Here is a 16,971-nt window from a genome sequence, read left to right as displayed (position 1 = left end):
CCCCAGAGCCTGTATTTTTCACATAGCTCAGGGCTGCATTGCCAAGCACCAGCTTTGCAAACACAGACTGAGCTTCCCTCCAAATTCCAGCCACAATTTATTGATTAAAAAAGCCTGTCTAGTCAATAAAGGCTCCTATAAGAAAGTTCCACTGCTCTGCACTCACATGCCGTGATCCATCTGGCTCTCTGAGCAGCCTTGGCTTCTGATGCTTTCTGACAAGATGGATTTGTGGCCTTGACTTTTCCAGATCAGGAGAAACTTAATCCTAGAGGATAAAATTACAGACTAGTAAAAAAGCTCCATGACTGGCCTCATTAACTGCCATGTAAGAAGTTCAGAGGCTTCTTAGCTAGAAGGCAGCATCTACAGCTTTCCTTGAGGGAGAGGCAGCTCTGAGCAGACAGCACAAAGCCCTTGGCAAACACAGTGCTCCTGAAGTGCATGACACACTCGTGGCACCAGCCAGGCTGCTCCATCCTCTGCAGACAGCAGGAAAAGGGCAGACGGTCCCAGGTCTCCACCTATAAAGTGATTTGGGAGAAAGCAAAGATATTGCCCAGTTCTGGCCAAAAGGTGTCTGGGCAGATAAAAATAAAAAACCCTGGAACAACCATATGGAAATGTGAATTAATGAAATTTTTCAGCAACTGACTCAACCCTAATTGAGAGTTGAGAACACCCTCCACCTCCCTTCTGCTTTCCAGGATACAAAAATGACACTGGTAGGTGGAAATAACTACAGCTGTCACAGGGAGAGAGAAATCCGAGCTTCACAGTGAGGGTAATGGCCAAAATTAAGCACTTGCTTGGTGCTATTACACAACACATCCCAGGAAGCAGCTTCCAAAAACCTGACCTTCACTTCAAAGGCTTCTTTTTGAATCATCTTTCCTACTGCTAGCAAGGGAAGTGGATTCAGCACTCAAGAAGGGCAGTTTGGGTGTTGAAAACATCTTCACCCATGTGTTAGCTGCCCAAGAGGCAGGGGCAATGTTCACGTATTTACCCAGCTCCTGGCTGGACCTCAAGCTTCTACAACTTCCTAAGGGCAGTGTCAACTCCTCCTGCTGCTCTGTGTGGTGCCCAGCTTGTCAGTGAGCACTCTTAAAGACGATTTTAAGGCTTATAATGGGAGTGCAACGTGGTTGCATGGAGATTGCAGTGACTCTCTTCTGACAGGAACAGTATTTGCCCAGGCCAGACAGTCTTTTCTCTTCTTCTCCCAGGTTTTCTCAGGGCAGTAGCAGCACAGCTTGCACACAAGAGGGTGTCTGGAAGAGCTGGTTGCCATAGATATATCCGTACTTCCCCAGCCATCCAGACACGTCACAACTGTGAAGTTATAAATAAGACACTCCCAAGACTCAATTCAGAGCCCAACTTGCAAGTGTACAAAACACCCAGCCTTGTGAGTTGACCTCTTTCACTTTCTTTTATAGACCTGGTGCTGTGCACAGGCTCCTCTGCAGAGCAGCTCTGCTCCAGCACAGTCTGTAATGCTGGTGTGGTGATGTGCTCAGCTTTCATAGAACCATACTCTCCACTCCTGAACATCTTCCTGCCCTGTCTGTTGTGCAGACACCCTCCCAGGTTACCTGCTGGTTCTGCTCCACACCAGTGCTGTGGATCGAGGGCAGAAGGCTCTGAGCTGCCAGACTCTGCATTCTCCTGCTCTGGGCTCTCCACCAGGCTCACTCAGCAGGCTCTGCTCCTGTTCTCCTTTCTCTGAGGATTACAAGCTCTGGATCAGGGCTATTTCTTATGAGCATGGTCACTGTCCTGGCAAAAAGACCCCAGAGCGTCCAGGATCCCATGACATCATCAGAGTTAAAGCCTGGGAGTCTCTGCTGAGATCTGACCTGTCCTGCTTGAACACGGCATCCCAAACCGAGCACTGCACAGTAGCAGGTGAGCTGTTCACCTGTTTGTGGTGCACTCTGTTCAGCCAGTGCCCCACAACATCCCCAGCTATCCCAACTCAGCTGTCAGCACACACTGAGCTGCAAAGTACCACAGAAAAGGGGCAAAAGCACAGCATGGGAGCCAACACAGAGCAGGACAGAAGATGAAGGGCTGGGAGAGGGGCAGAGCCCCCTAATCCTTCTGTGATTTGCTATCAGCAGCACAGAGCCAGCACTGCACTGGGACAACACCTCATTCACAGTTGTTGTCACCCTCAACCACGGGGACAGTGAGTGATGCTTTGTTTCTCTGCATCTCCACAGTTCCACCCACGTTGGTACTGAAGCACAGGCAGGAAGAGGTGGGTTCATGCTCCAGGACACAGCTCTTGCATGTGCTATGCTCAGGTCCTGGGCTACTCACCCCAGTGGTGGTGAAGGACTGGGAGCAGTGGACTGGCTCAGTGGCCAGCCTGAGGGTGCTGAGGGAGGAGTGGCCACAGGACAGGGCACAAAGCTGGGGGATCCAGTACCTGTCTCTGCCCTCACAGGTGAATACTGCCCTGTGCTGAGGCTCTCATGCTGAGATTAATTCACAGCTTGTGTGACCTCAGGAAAGGCCTTATCTCTTTGTCTTTTTTTGTCTCCTCCATTTGCAGATTAAGGGAGAGTCCATTCCTCTGTCAGAGCTTGCAAGGTCTGATTTATCACCAGCAAATTTATCTGAGATACCTTCAAACCACCCCTTCCCCAGCCTCCTCACTGTGCCCTGTGCAGGCACATGGCAGCCCCCCAAGCCCCCAAAGACGAGTGTTCAAAGACCCAGCAGCAACAGAGATGCGGGCACAACAGGAAGAAAACTTGCACCAGGGAGAGAACTTTGAGAAAGGAACTGAGAACATCACAGCAGAAACACAGCCACCACCCCAGGAGCAACACAGCCCAACCCACAAACCCCAATCCATCACACAGCCAAGCCCAGTCCTTCCTCCTCCCCCAGACATCCCCCAAAATGTTCTAAAAACGCATTCAAGGTGTTTTTTTACTTCTAAACCTTTCATTACACAAACTCACAGCAGCCTCCCCAAATGCAGGTGAGTCTGATGTCCCAGGTGGCCCCCAGAGAAGGTCCAGGTGGTGTTAAACCAGGCCTGTTCCCTCCTGAGGATTTCACCCTTCAGCTTTCAGACAAGGTCTCCCAGCTTAGCTCCACAGCTCCCAACCCTAAAACCAGAGCAAGGATCCTTCTGTTTTCCAGCACAGGCTGGAAGATGCTGCACTCCCCATGCAGGGCTGGCTCAGGCAAGGGGGGCTCAGCTGGTCCAGGGGACCTCCTCAAGGAGAAGTGGTGATTGCCCAGGTGCCAAGTTTGGCAGATGCAGGGACACAGCCCATCTCAGAGAATGGAGACATAAAAAGCACTTTGCACCCCAGACATGTTATCCCCTCATCCCTCCCCCTCATCCCCTTCGGAGCTTCTTAACTTCAGAAACCTCCCTCCAGAGGAGTGTTGGAGTGACAGAAAACATTTTCCAAGCCTAATATCAGTTCCAGATGTTCACAGCCATTTCAGTTTGTACCTCACCCTGTAAAACACATTTCTCCCTCTCCCTCTCTCAAGTGCAGCGCCTGCTTGGTCCATGACATAATGCGCTGGCGGCTCGGCCGCGCGCACACACACACACACACACACACACACACACACACACAGGCTCGTGCCCTCTCCGAGAGCCCCATGTTCAAACAAAGAGCATCACTCAACTACAAGGCCCTCGCACACATGGAGTTATGAGTAATTTCCACAAGTTTTAATAAACAGTTTGGGATGTAATTGCTCTCCGTCTTCCCGGCTGGCTCCCGAGCACGGAGCCACTCGCTCCCCGTGCGCTGGTGTTGAAAGCGTGGTTTGTTTCACGCGCAAGTTCACCTCCTCTCCGCCTCAGATGGGCCAAGGGCTGTGTTTTCCTAAGCACCAGTAACAAGCCTCTTAAAAAAATCCTCATAGAGCCGAGGGTGACCGACCCTGCAGGCTCCTGGCTCCCTTCACCCTGTGCTGCAGCATCCCTGTGTCATGGGGAGCCCAGCAGGAAGCAGAGGGGACCCACACTAGACCAGTCTCATAACTCCCTCCTCTGCCCCAAGAGGAACAAATGTTCTCTGGCTCAAGGGAATGGTTACATCTGGCAGAACAAGGCGGAGGCCAAGGGGTTTTGTGAGGGTGAGAGACTGGAGGCTTTTGAGGGGCAGGAGGAAAACAGAAGGCAGGTGAGGCTGGGACCAGGTACCACCTAGTTTGCCACAGGAATGAAGAAGAGGTTGGCAGAGCTCTAGCCCCAGGAATCCCAATAAGAAATGACTACAACCTCAATACAGTAAACAAAACCACCATCCAAGTACAAATAACCCACTCATTTAAACTCGAGAGTTCCAAGGGATGAGTGGCAGCATCCTCAAGAGCCCTATAATCTTGCCAGATCTTCCCAGCCCAGAGTTGGCTTGCTTTGCAAATACCTGTGATGTACCTCCAAGCAATGGGAACAACCTGCTCCTCCCTGCCAGCAGCTGGGAGACTGATCTGCCCATATCCATCAAAAGCCATCCAAATTTCATATCCCACACTCCACTCCCAAAGATTTCCCCCTCTGGGGCTGTGTTATTGTTTTTGTGGATGCTGTTCAGATGGGAGGAACTGTGGTGCAGCAGGATGGGTGGGTGATGGTGGCCAGGGGATATCCAGGGCAGGATTTTGGCTGTAAAGAGCTGTAGCAGTCAGCACCTCTGCAAACCTACACAAGGTATTTACAGGAATCAAGTCATCTGGCATTAGAGGCCTGTAGGGTAAGAAAGGAATGAAGGCAGGAATGTTGTTTGGTTATAAACAACACAGAAAAAAAAAAAGGGAGAGATTTAGGATTGGCTTTTCTCTTTAATTGTTAATAGGGTCATTCTGTCCCAAACAGTCCCTTCAGAGCAGGCAGAGGAGAGGGAAGCTCCCCACAATGAATTCAATTGCCTGTCAAACACATGGCAGTCATAAAAGGAAAATAATAATAATAATCTGTATTTCCTACTCTGGCTGCCAGGCAAAGATCCAGCCACTTCAAAGGAGAAACCCCAGTTTCCCTGGTCTGGCCTCACCTGACTGATGTGTGAACAATCTGGAATCCCCATCCAAAACAAAGCCCCTCCTTTGGTGGCTTGTTTTCTTACTCCATCACTGCAAGGTGTCCCTCCAAGATAAAGAACAAACGTTCTTCCATGCCGTGAAACCAGAGATGTAACCCAGGGTCCACAGGCCATCGGGCAACTTTGGGAGGGGATGTTGGCAAGATGTAGGAGAAAAGTCCCATGGGATGGGACTGGTGTATGAGCCAGAGACCTCCTGCAGGTGTCCTGTTTGTGGAGACCCCTGCTCCTTCTTGCAGGGGTCTCCACAAGCAGCTGGACCCCCCCAGGAGGTGGGGATCTGGCTCTCTGCAGCAGAGACAGGCCAGCTCTTGTAGCACATGATTTTTGGATATGGTGGCACCTATGCTGCAGAAGCAGAATAGATGGGCTTGAGGTGAACAGAGAGGGTGGAAACTTCCCTGTGGCTGTGAGGTCTAAATGATCTTCCTGAGCCTGTCTTCCCACCAGGGAAACACAGCTAAATATCTTGCCAGTGTGCCCTGGGAGCCCATGCACATCTGCATGTGGACTGTGAGGTTCTGCACTCCAAAACCAGCCCTGTCCCAGGTAAATCTCTGCTTTGGTCAACAATCCAGCTGCTCTTGTGAGCTCCTGTAAAAAAACTACATCCAAAATCCTCAAGCAAAAGAGCAGTAGGTTCTGCCTGGTTTTCCCTGCAGCACTGCCATCACTCAGGGTCTCAAGTCCTGTTTTCTGAAATCCATCATTGACTCACCCAAATCAAGTCCCATCCTTCACAGTCCTCTGCCTTTTCCAGCAGCTCCTGAAGCATGGATTGAGTTGCTGACAAAGCCTTTTTAAGGTGTAGAGCACTCAGTACAAGCCTGAGAACTGAACTCCAACCCAGAGAAGTTTCAGGTTCTCTTGGAGAAATTTTGTGCTCTTTAAATGATCTCCCTAAATATTGCAGGTTTTGAGTTCCTTTGATAGGTGTGCAAGACAACTGAAAATGTCCTTTCAAAGGTGGATCACTGGTCGCTGTGATTCTCTCCCAGATTTGCCCTAAACCACAACAGTCACTCACTGGGACAGACCAGGAAAGCCCTTGAGCTGTTGAGGGATGACCTTTCCTCTACAACCACCATCCTGTGACATTTCAGACTGATCCGATCAACACCCACTTCAGAAACTCCAACTCACAGCTCTCCTGCCCAAAAAATGGCAAATAATTTCCTTCTGCCTCACTGTATTTTCACAATTCCCCTTCCCCTCAAACAGCCATGCCTGCAGGAGACTCCAGAAACCTCTCCTAAATGGAGTGGGTTTGATACCTCATGTAACACCTTGGCTCTATGTACCATTCTCCACCGAAGCAGCTGCTCCCAGCCAGGCAGGGCATAGGAGGCATTGCCAGGAGCCCTCTGCAGCACGAGGAGGTTGCCCTCCCTCACACCCACCTGTGTAAAGGTCTGTGTCCGTGTACTCATCCACCTTCTTGTGCTGCAGGACATAGTCTGACACCTTGGTCCCGATGGCAGGCTGCACGTCCAGCCACTCCAGAGACACCACGGTGCTGGAGGGCTCCACGTTGGGGGAGAGCCGCAGGCTGGGTGGGAGACAGAAGGAAAACAAGACATGAGCTCTCTTTCTGGGGAGGAATCCACATCTCTAAGCAGCACCACGACCCCTAGAAAGGCCCATATTCACACATGTGGGTGTGCCCACAAAGCCCCAAGGACAGAGGTCACAGGGGCAGAGCAGGGTCTGAGCATCACACGACCTCCAGCTGAAGTTCAGCTGAGTCCAGCCTATTGCAATGGATGCCCTTGGGAGCGTCCCCCTGCTCCTGGAGAGGGCAAGCTCATGCAACCCCAAATATCTCATCTAAAGGGGTCTCCATTGTCTGGGACAGCTGCTGAACTTCAGCAAGGTAAGCAAGGACCAACACCCCAGGAGGAAATCAGGAGAGGATCCAGGTTATTGAAACCCAGCAGGGCTGAGTCCACAGGAGAGGAGGGTCACGCCAGCATCGCCAGTGAACAAAGGTGAGGAAGAGTGAAGGGGAGAAGCAGTGTGAATTCACCCAGCTGCAAACCTCTGAGGGGTGTGGGTGAGAGCCAGAGCAGGGCAGCTGTGCAGGAGCTCCTGCCCAGAGCAGGAACAACATGGGCTGGGATGAAGGCAGAGGAGCTCTGTGCTCCTGGCTGTGCTAATGCAGAGGCGTCCAATCTCTCTGCTCCGGGGTAGATGACAACACCAAGTACAGGGCTATGGAGAGTCTGGCTCCAAACACACAGCATGTTTGCTGGACTCGAGATGGGAAATGAATCCCCTCTGAGGATATTGGCTCACTAAGAAGATGTTCTGCTCCTTGTGGCTCACTGGAGCCAGTCTTCCTGCTTTCTCAGCTAATTCCCCATCAGTTTGCTCCTGATTTGCTCTTGCTCTGACAAGCCACAATGAATTGCACTGTAATTCCATTTCTTTCAACATTTGAAATCCCATTCTACAAGTCCTGCTAATCAGGTGATGAAAATCTATAAGGAAACCTTCCAGGGCCACAGCCAGAGCCAGGATATCCTAAAGGCATCAGTCACACAATGAGGAGGGCTGGACTGCAGCCCCCAGGCCCAAGGGTGCAGAAGGAGGTGCCCATGGGCTGAGCCCCTGGGAAATGGGGTGGTTCTGGTGGCTGTGACCCACAGGAAAGGGGCTGGTGATCCATAGAGGGCTCACAGGGATACGTACACAGGCGGAGGGAGAGGGCTGCAGTTCGGGAGTCCGTTCTCATCGAAGGCGTTGAGGTCGCACCTGCACCAGTCTTCGATAACATCACCTTTCCCAGAGCACCAGTATGAGCTCATCAGGGCTCCCTTGAAGGCCTGATGTGAGAACAAAAAGCGTGAACATGTGTGCTAAAGACTCAGTGAAATCTGGCCAGCGGCTGGGCTGCGGGGTTGAGCAGAGCCCTGGGATCAGGAAATACAGCATGGGCTGGGGGAATGTGTCCTCCCCAGCTCTGCCATGGCCTCTCTGCTCAGCCCTGGGCCTGGCCCTTCACCTCCCTGGGTTTAACTGAGTGATGCTGGTTCATCCCTGAATGCTTTTGGAGTGGGGATGGGGATCTCCTGTGGGGGAGGACTGAGCTGCCTGAAGCAGTACGAAGGTAAATCCCTCTGTTACAGTGAGCAGAACACACACAATACCTGCATACTGCTGCTGTGTACAGTGAAACTCTGCCACTCCTCCCTGTGCCCTTCTGCCCAGCTGTTTCTGTCCCCCTGAGAATAAAGTAATGCCTTCCCAACAACACAGACCCCTTCCATCCTTCTCACAGGTTTGTTATTCACACCAAGCGCCCTCCTGCAAGCAAACTCCTGCTTTATCCACTTGTCTAAGGAACACTCACAAGCAAAACAGCAGTATCTGGAAGGAAAAAATAAAACCTGGAAAATACTTGCAGGATGTCCCCAGGAGCCACCCTGACGTTCCTAATAATACCAATGAATCCCTGGAATAATAACTGTGGTCAGAATAGGCAAAGCCCTCTGGGTGTAGCCCCTCAGTGTCCCTGCTGTGCTCATCCCTCAGCTCAGGGCACTCGGTGTCAGTCCCACACCACAGGATGGGGTATCCCTCACTCCATACCCTGCTGTAGTTTGGACCAGATGGATTTATGGTGGTTTCTCCCACTACCCTTCACCTGTAATCAAACTTCCAGCTTCAAAAACATCTCTCCTTCACACACACAGAGCCAGCATCCAACCCAACGCTGCAAAGCCACAACACCCATCTGGAATAATCAACACCAAAACACCAGCCATTAGAACAAAGCTCTGTAACGCTTTTGACCTTTCAACTGACACATTTGGGAGCTGAAACACCTCCACAGGTCCTCATCCACATGGAGCAGCCTTACTTGTGGTAACACCGCTCCTCCCATGAAAAGGTGCCTGCGGAAGCCTGGCCCTGGTGATATGGCCTGTGCTGCAGGGGTACGCCTAGAAATAAAGCTGTGCCCTTTCAGAAGGACAGGGACAGCTCAGGCTGCAGCATTGAGCAGAAAACTCTAGGAAAAGCGCCATCCCAGGGAGGTTTCTGAAAGGAGGAGGTATAAATAGAGCCTGACGTCAGGGCTCCCATTGTCCGGGGTTTTGTCGCTCTCCCCAAACACCCCCAGCACCTTTAACAAGGCGCCTCAAGGCTCTTGCATCTGCAAAATTTTCTGCTTCCAGGCATTTACAAAATGGGATTGTTCCAGAGGGAAAAAATGGGAAAAAACATCCCAAAAAACCCAAGGAAGGAACGAACGCGTGAAAGAAAGAAAATGTGGCATTATTTTGCTCTGTTCTTTAGAAAGTAATTGAAGTGCTGGGCTGGAAAGGGCATCCAAAGTAATTGGAGAGAGGGATGAAGAGAGGAGTTTATCTGACACCCAGATAAATGGATGCAGACACACGTCTGCAGAGGGAGAGAGAGAGGGGGTCTGGGCAGGAAAGGAACAGCAAAGGGTGTGTGCAGATGGATGGGGAAGCATGTGCTCTCCCTGGGAAGCAAGATAAATTTGTACTTGGCTGAGGGTACCTGTGTGCACAGACAGACAGATGTAGGTGGTTCCGGGAAGAGCTGCACTGTCACACTGATGCCACTGCTCCACTGTCCCCCAGCCCCTCCCTGCCCCCTAACCCAGCTCCAACCTGCACATCCCCGATTTAGCAGAGAAATCCCCTTCCTCTCCATCCATGCCCTTTAGTAAATCCAGTAGTCAATTCCTTGTTTTATTTTTTCCTGCTGTTAAGCACTAGCCGGATGAGCAACCCCCTCTGCTCCCCCTGCCCAGCCTCGCATATGTTTTAATTAGATCCTTCAGGCTGTCATCTGCCTTGTGTCACCCTTCACACAAACCAGGTTAGGGGAGGGATGCTGTTCTCCTCACACACCTCCAACCCCTAACTGGGTTACTGGGAGCACGGCCGCCTGTGCCAGCTCCTGCCTCCATCCTGACTCTTGCCAGGGCCAGCCTGGCAGAGCCAGGCAGCCAGAGCTTGTCCCTGCCTTGTCCCTCTGTGCTAGGCACTGGTGAGGCCACGCCTTGGGTGCTGTGTCCAGTTTTGGGGCACTCATGATAAGAGTCAGAGAAGGGAACAGAGCTGGGGAAGGGGCTGGAGAGTGAGGCCTGTGAGGAGTGCCTGAGGGAGCTCAGCCTGGAGAAAAGGAGGCTCAGGGGGAATTTCTGTCTCTGCAGAAGTCCCTGGCAGGAGGGGACAGCCGGCAGGGGTCGGGCTCTGCTCCCAGGGAACAGGGACAGGAGGAGAGGGAACGGCCTCAGGCTGGGCCAGGGGAGGCTCAGGGTGGACATCAGGAGGAATTTCTTCACTGAAAGGGTGGCCAGACATTGGAAGGGGCTGCTCACGTAGGTGGTGGAGTCCCCATCCCTGGAGGTGTTGAAGAAACAACTGAATGAGGCACTAATTAATGCTGTGGTGTGACAAGGGGGTGATTGGTAAAAGGTTGGACTCAGTATTGGAGGTCTATTGCAACCTAAATGATTCTGTGATTCTACAAGTTCTCTTGCTTTCCTGTGGAATTTCGAGACATTTGACTTCTGGGATTTTCCCATTGGTGCTGGGGAGTGTGTGTTGAGGGGTGGGGAAGCATCAAGAGCAAGTTGATGGGGAGCAGAAATGGGCAAGATCACACAGAAGGGAATGGCAGCTGCCACCCCAACAAGGAGCTCAGTGGCAAAGGAGGACCAAGCGCAATGGACAAGGGTGCAGTGAAGGGGCTGAGATCCATCCCAAGGAAAGCTTCAGGTGGGAATGAATGCACCTTCCTGATGTCTGGTGGCTGAGAACCACCTTTCCCTCCTGCCTTGGGCTGGGCTCTCCACATCCCCTGTCCTTCCCTGCCATGCTCAGAAGCGTGCAGCGAGTGCTCTCCTCCCTGACAGGAGACAGCACCAACACAAGCCCATCTCAGACATGGCCACTTCCATTTTGGATGCTTCATCCATGGATGCTTCCATGTTTTCACAGGCCCAAGAGTGTCTGGAATCACGAAGGGCTTCCAGGAGCAATTGATCTGCTGGGAATGGCAGTGGCCCCCAACACACTGTGCTTGCCAGCCACTCCCCAGGACCCCAACACCCCTCTGTGCCCAAAGGCAATTTTATCTCTCATTTTAAAGTATCCAAATTGTATTGTTTCCCTGTGAGTCAGCCCATTTAGTTTATGTCCTTCGGTGCCAGAGGGGAAATTTATGAGATGAGAAACTGGCTCGAAACGTTTATTTTCTAGATGACGAGTCATGCCATTAGATATATAGCTTTATGAATCATAGGAACAGCATCTAATTTGCTCTTAAAGGTATAATAGGTCTGATTCCCCACACCCATGCACACACATATATTGGATTGATAGTTCCCCCCTAGGATGGCTAGTTCATTTGTTTTGACACAAGCAAGACTTACAGGACCATAAAGTCCCATCTTACCATAAGCTAAGCCTATTCATAAAAAAAATATTAGGGAAACAAACGATCAGCTAAGCACATTTGTCCTACACTCGATTGCATATGGATCTTTCTCCTGTTGTTATTTGTGCTCAGGGGGAGGCCATTTGGCCCCATTTTATAGCTGAGACACTCTGTAACAGAATTGAGAAGAACACTTCCTTTGTCCTCTGTTAGACCTGGCTGATGGAGAGAGAAGCATTAAGTTATTTCTGACTGTGGGTTTTCTGTTGACATCCCAGGAGAGGAAAGTGATAGGACATGAAGGAACCCTTCAGATCAGCATTTGCAGGACTCAGCACACACCACAGGGCTGGAAAAGGGTGGAAAGGGCATGTGTTGGGTGCTTATCTGTGAATATCTGGTCTTCTCCATGTCTAACAGTGATGTGAAAATCTGGCTCAATTAGTCTAGGATGCACATCTCTGTTTCTGGAAAAATTAAAAAGGAAATACAGGGAGATAAAAAACCAACCACAGGTGAACAGGTAGGCTGGACAGAGATGTGCTGCAGATAAAGGAGATGATCTGGAAGCTGGAACTTAGGTACATTTTGGATTTTGCACTGATTTCCCACTCTCTGTTTGCTTTTTTTTTTACTTTCACAGCCTGAACAGATGCCATGATGGCAGCATGGCTGGAGGAAAAGCCTTCCATGCCCTTCCAGCAACACTGAGTGCTGTTCACAGGAGACAAATGCCACTCCTTAGTCTAGACACCTCTGGAAGGAGGGATGAAAAACAAAAAAGGAGAGGAAGGCTAAGGTTTCCCAGGCCAGAGACTCTTTCCAGGATCATGCTGTTCGTGTCCAAAAGGCTGCTCCAGGTTCACAGCAAAGGAAGGTGAAGTTCTGCTGTTGGCAGCTGATCTCATCCTGTGTTGTTCACACCCTCCCTGCCTCCGGCTGCCTCTCCCCCTGCAGCAGCATCACCAGCACTTCATCCTGGAAAGGGACATCAGTGATCTGCTGGAAAGGTCAGGGTGCTGGAAGGGACCCAAGGTGGGCAGCATCCTGTTTTCTGTTATTTACAGGATCCGAGGGAGCGGCAGAGGGCATTGTAAAACCCGGCAGCAGGGGAAATCAAATCCCTGTGCTCTGCAGCTGCCCTGTCCTGGGGAGCCTCAGCACAAAGCTCCCCATTACAGCCCACCCCAGGTGTGACAGCGCAGCCATTCTTCCCCTGGAAACACCAGCTGGATGTGGGCTGGAACTGCAGCGTGATGCTCCGGGGCCACAGGAGGAGGAGAAGGGCCAATTAGCAGGTATTAAAACAAGGCAACAACAAATAAAAAGAAGCACACCCCACATCAACACAAAAAACTCACCTCAACCACAAAAAACACAGTCCTGGTTGGCCCAGGCTCCCTGTCAGCTTTGGCAGTGGGAAAATAAATCCCTGGCTCTGTCTCCCCAAGCCCTCAGGGGCTGCTCTGGGGAAGTTGTGTGTCTGCAGGGACACTGTTGTCCTCCAGCAGCTCTGCCATCGATGCTGGAATGGGGTCAAGCTGAGCCCATGGCCTTGGGGACACCTTTCACCCTGGCTAGAAACACCTGGGGACGCTGGCCAGTGGTGGCTGTGCTCTGCTCTGCAGGAGATGGCTCCTCAGCAAGGAGTGGGGAGAAAAGATGGGGAATTTTGCTCCAACCTCAGCTGTCATCTGAGCTGGTGACCCCCAGCACATGAAGAAGCTGTCTCCAAGAGCCCTGCCAGGGTCCCAGCCGTGCTCTGGGCTCCTGCTGAGGCCAGCAGGACCGGCAGCATGGGGATGTGCCCCCCAGCAAGCCCCCACACCATGGGCTGGGCCATGTGTGCTGCCAGGAGGCCATGGCTGCAGCAAATGCTGAGATTACTCAATTTTCCAATTAAAGCAAGGTCCTAGGGGTCTCCTAAAAATCCAGGTTCCACATCCATTTGTCTCCTTAAATACACACAGCAGGAGTTTGAGTCCATTTCCCAGTAGGAGCGAGATTGATCTCTCCTGCCTCCCTTCTCCACACCCCCCTCACGACACCACCCTCTAAGCATTTCTGCAGCTGGCTGAGCTGCTCCACAGAAGCTTGTTTCAGGGTTTTTTGGAGGAAAAATGAACAGACCACAAACAGGAGGGACCACACTGCCCAACATACCTTGCCTTTTCTCCCCTCCACTGGCCACAGCTGCCCCGTGGCTCCAGACACGCACACATGGGAGGGGATGGGGGCAGCAGGGCATTCCCTGCCCTCCTGTAAGGGACAAGGACATTTGCACATCATGCAGACCTGTGCTCCCACTCTCAGTCTGTGCCTCTGGGTGCACTCCAGGGTTGTGCTGGGCAGCAAGAAGATGATGCCCACCCCATGGGGAGAGGGCTGGCAGAAGTTGCTTAAGGTGGAGGAGGAAAATCACCATAACCTGAGAGGACTCTAACTGGGGTGAGGAGCAGCTCTCCTCTTTGAGTCCAGGATGTCCCCTAGAGGGAAAGCACCTGAGGTCACCACATCTCTCTTCTCTCCCACCACAAGCACTCAACAGCATCCAGCCCTTGAAGTGCTGAGAGCATTTTGCCAGCAGAAAGCCCCAGCACAGAAAGAAGCTCTTTGTTGTTGGGTCTGGCCAGCCACTGACACTGGTGGTTTCCTCTGCAGCTCACAGTGGAGACTCCTCCAGCTTCATGTGGAGGGACCACTGTGGTGTCTGCACCACTGCAGAGCACAGAGGAAGCTGAAGAGAGAGGCTGGCATCGACCAAAATTGATGCAGGATCCACAGAGCTCCAGAGAAGTCCCTGGAAGGTGACATACAAGGTCACAGCTTCTCTGTCTCTTTACACTGTTTGAGCTCCCAGTGTGAGCACTCAGACTGGGGAGCACTGGAGCTGCAACAGCAGTGATCCTATAAAATATTTGGATTAGATGGATCTTACAAGGTGGCTGGGGCTGGTGCAGAGGGGACCCCAGCACTGCCTCTACCCCAGCAAGAAATCCTTCCTGTCCAACCTGCCACCCACAGCTACACCAGTTGTGACAGCTACAGAAAAGACATTCATTCAAAAAAGCCCTTCAAAAACTGCCTGAACCTCCAAAAACACCTCCTTCACCCTGGCAAGGCAGCACTGCCACAGTCCCCAGCCAGGCTGCAGTGACCAGTGATGGTGAGAATTCTTTGACCAACACTATTAAATCACAGGGAGAAACAAAGAAACTCCTAGCAGGACCCAATCCACAGTTCTGACTGCATACAAGAAGGAAAAGAGGGGCCTGATCCTTTTCCTGATACTGAGATTGTTTCTCCCTGCTCCATGCTGGAGCTGGACTGTGAGGAGAGATGACACAGAGCTGAGAGTTTCCTTGAGGACATTTCCTCTGGACAAATGCCCCCTGGACAGCAAAAGGAAAAACTCCTGGAGCCTTTTACATTTCAGGCCCTTGCTTCAAAGCAAGAAGAAAACAGCAATTCCCACTGACATGGAAATAAAACGTTTTCTAACTCATTTCACGTGGGTAAAGTAATATATTTTCACCTCATCTCCTGCTTGGAAATCGTCAGTTTTAGCTGAAATCAAACATGCACACAAATAAATATCACAAATCAGCCCACAGCAGACACCCAGCACAGAAACTGAAACCCCAGCATTTAAGAGTCTGGCAAGGTCATCAGCAACCGAGAACTCGGCCTTGGACCGGGCTGTAGCTGTAAATTTTAAAAAGTGCATAACTCGCTGCACTAAGGCAGATGAAAAGACAAATCTATTAAAAAATACACATGCTGCAGAGGGTGTCCTTACCTGTGTTTTGCTGCTCAGCTGATACAGGAAAACTTTCAGCCAGGTTTATAGAAGTCAATATCCACCTTGTTAATGACCTTGTTATCTGTCTGTACAGCATTGTCTTTGTGGACACATATGCAAAGAGAACCGTGTTTACAATTATTGTTTTTTTAACACTACAAGAGAATTGGGATGTGCCTGCAGTTCCTCTAAGGTCAGCACTTATGTATGGATTGAGAATCATCTACATGAAGGGAGAGAAGCAAGCAATGGAGCACTCAAGACTGGAGAAGCTACACTTGGCTCAGCCCAGGCAAGTGAAAATCTTATTTATGGCACACGAGAACACTACTCTGCATTGCCTGAGACACCCCCAGCCTCATGTTTGATGCTGGAAATGGGTATTTCATCATCCAGGTGATACATGAGATGCTCCTGGTGGAGTATCTATGGGATACAGACCCACACAGCCTGTGGGAGCCTCTCAATTCACAGATTGGTCGCAGTTTAAACTTGGTGGTGTTCTGGCACTCTGCTGGGTCTTGGCTGACAGGCTGATGTCCCACTGGTGGTGGCAGCTCCTTACCACCCCTAAACCCCTTTCCCTTTCATGGTAACCCGCCCTGCTCACAGGGAAGGCGAGGGAAAGACGATGCCCCTGCCCTCCATGATCATCCATCGTGCTCGAGCTCATGATGCCACAAGAGGATGGGGACACATTTTCACACAGGCAGCACTAACCCCACACCAAAACATCCTTTCCAGGAGAGGGACATGGCCCCCATAAGCTCCATTTCCTCCAGAGGCAGCTACAGCTCTGCTCAGCCCAGGCTCCCATGTGGAGAACCAAGGTTTGTGCCGAGGTGCCACCACCACCATCACAGCAGTGGTGGATTTCAGCCTTCAGGAACCAGGATTTGTCCCTGCTTTTGGTGCCAAGGACAGCAAGAGAAGGAGAGGGAGAGAATAAAAGTCCTGCAGAAGAGAGGCTGGTGGAGAGAAGGGGGAGAAACAAGCTGGGGTGAAGGGATGGAGGGAGAAGGACAGCCCATCAGAAGTGAGCAAGAAGGGGAAAGTGATGGAGCTGATGCAACATGAGGGGTTCATGGTGAGAGAATGGGAAGGAGGGGCAGAGAAGGCAGAAAACACTCCCTGTGTCCTGCTGGAGCAAGGATGGGATGGTTTGGGGTTGTAGGGAGGAAAGGGATGAGAGGGCCTGCTCTCAAGAGAAGCCAACAGCAAAAGCAACCTGACCCAGCTAAGGAGGGGGTGGTAAGACAAGACATCATGATCCCACCTGCTGCCCAGCCCAGGGCCTTGCACTGTGGATGGCACATTGACCTGTCCTGGCATGTGCTGCTCACTGCCAGCTCCCTTAGTGCCTGCTCTGGCAGCATCCCCCACCCTGCAGCTGCCCAGATCCCTGGCCCTGTCACCTCTTATCCCAGCCCTGCCCCTGGACAGCTCCCTGGGGTGAGGGGGGAGCAGACTCACACAGCACCCTCACACAGGGACAGGCTCCCAGGGGATGCCCCTCCACCCCTGGGTGAGCAGGTGCAAGGTGGAAGAGGAAGAGGAGGAGATGCAGGCAGCACAGCCCCAGGGAGTATTGCTGGGGTGTCTCTGGTTTGGTTGCTTTGTTGGGGTTTTGTTTGTTTGCTGGTTTTCCCAGCGCCTCAGCAG

At 51.6% G+C, this 16,971-nt stretch overlaps 1 protein-coding gene across 2 annotated transcripts in view; it reads right to left on the bottom strand.

Annotated features, from left to right (window-relative positions):
* ASTN2 (astrotactin 2) overlaps positions 1 to 16,971 on the bottom strand; it is a 304,458-nt gene that overhangs the window by 71,829 nt on the left and 215,658 nt on the right. For both annotated transcript variants that reach the window (XM_005527196.3, XM_088065722.1), the window contains 2 exons: positions 7,782 to 7,915; positions 6,491 to 6,639 (listed from right to left, as the gene is read on the bottom strand). In XM_005527196.3, the coding sequence (XP_005527253.1) occupies positions 6,491 to 6,639; positions 7,782 to 7,915 (283 nt within the window). The remainder of the gene's footprint in view (positions 1 to 6,490; positions 6,640 to 7,781; positions 7,916 to 16,971) is intronic.

Source organism: Pseudopodoces humilis, chromosome 22 (genome assembly GCF_049639895.1).
Source record: "Pseudopodoces humilis isolate 2021_Gansu_Grassland_sample_001 chromosome 22, ASM4963989v1, whole genome shotgun sequence".
Taxonomy (NCBI): Eukaryota; Metazoa; Chordata; class Aves; order Passeriformes; family Paridae; genus Pseudopodoces; species Pseudopodoces humilis.
The sequence above is the reverse complement of the archived record's forward strand: the minus strand, read 5'-3'. Positions and strand labels throughout refer to the sequence as shown.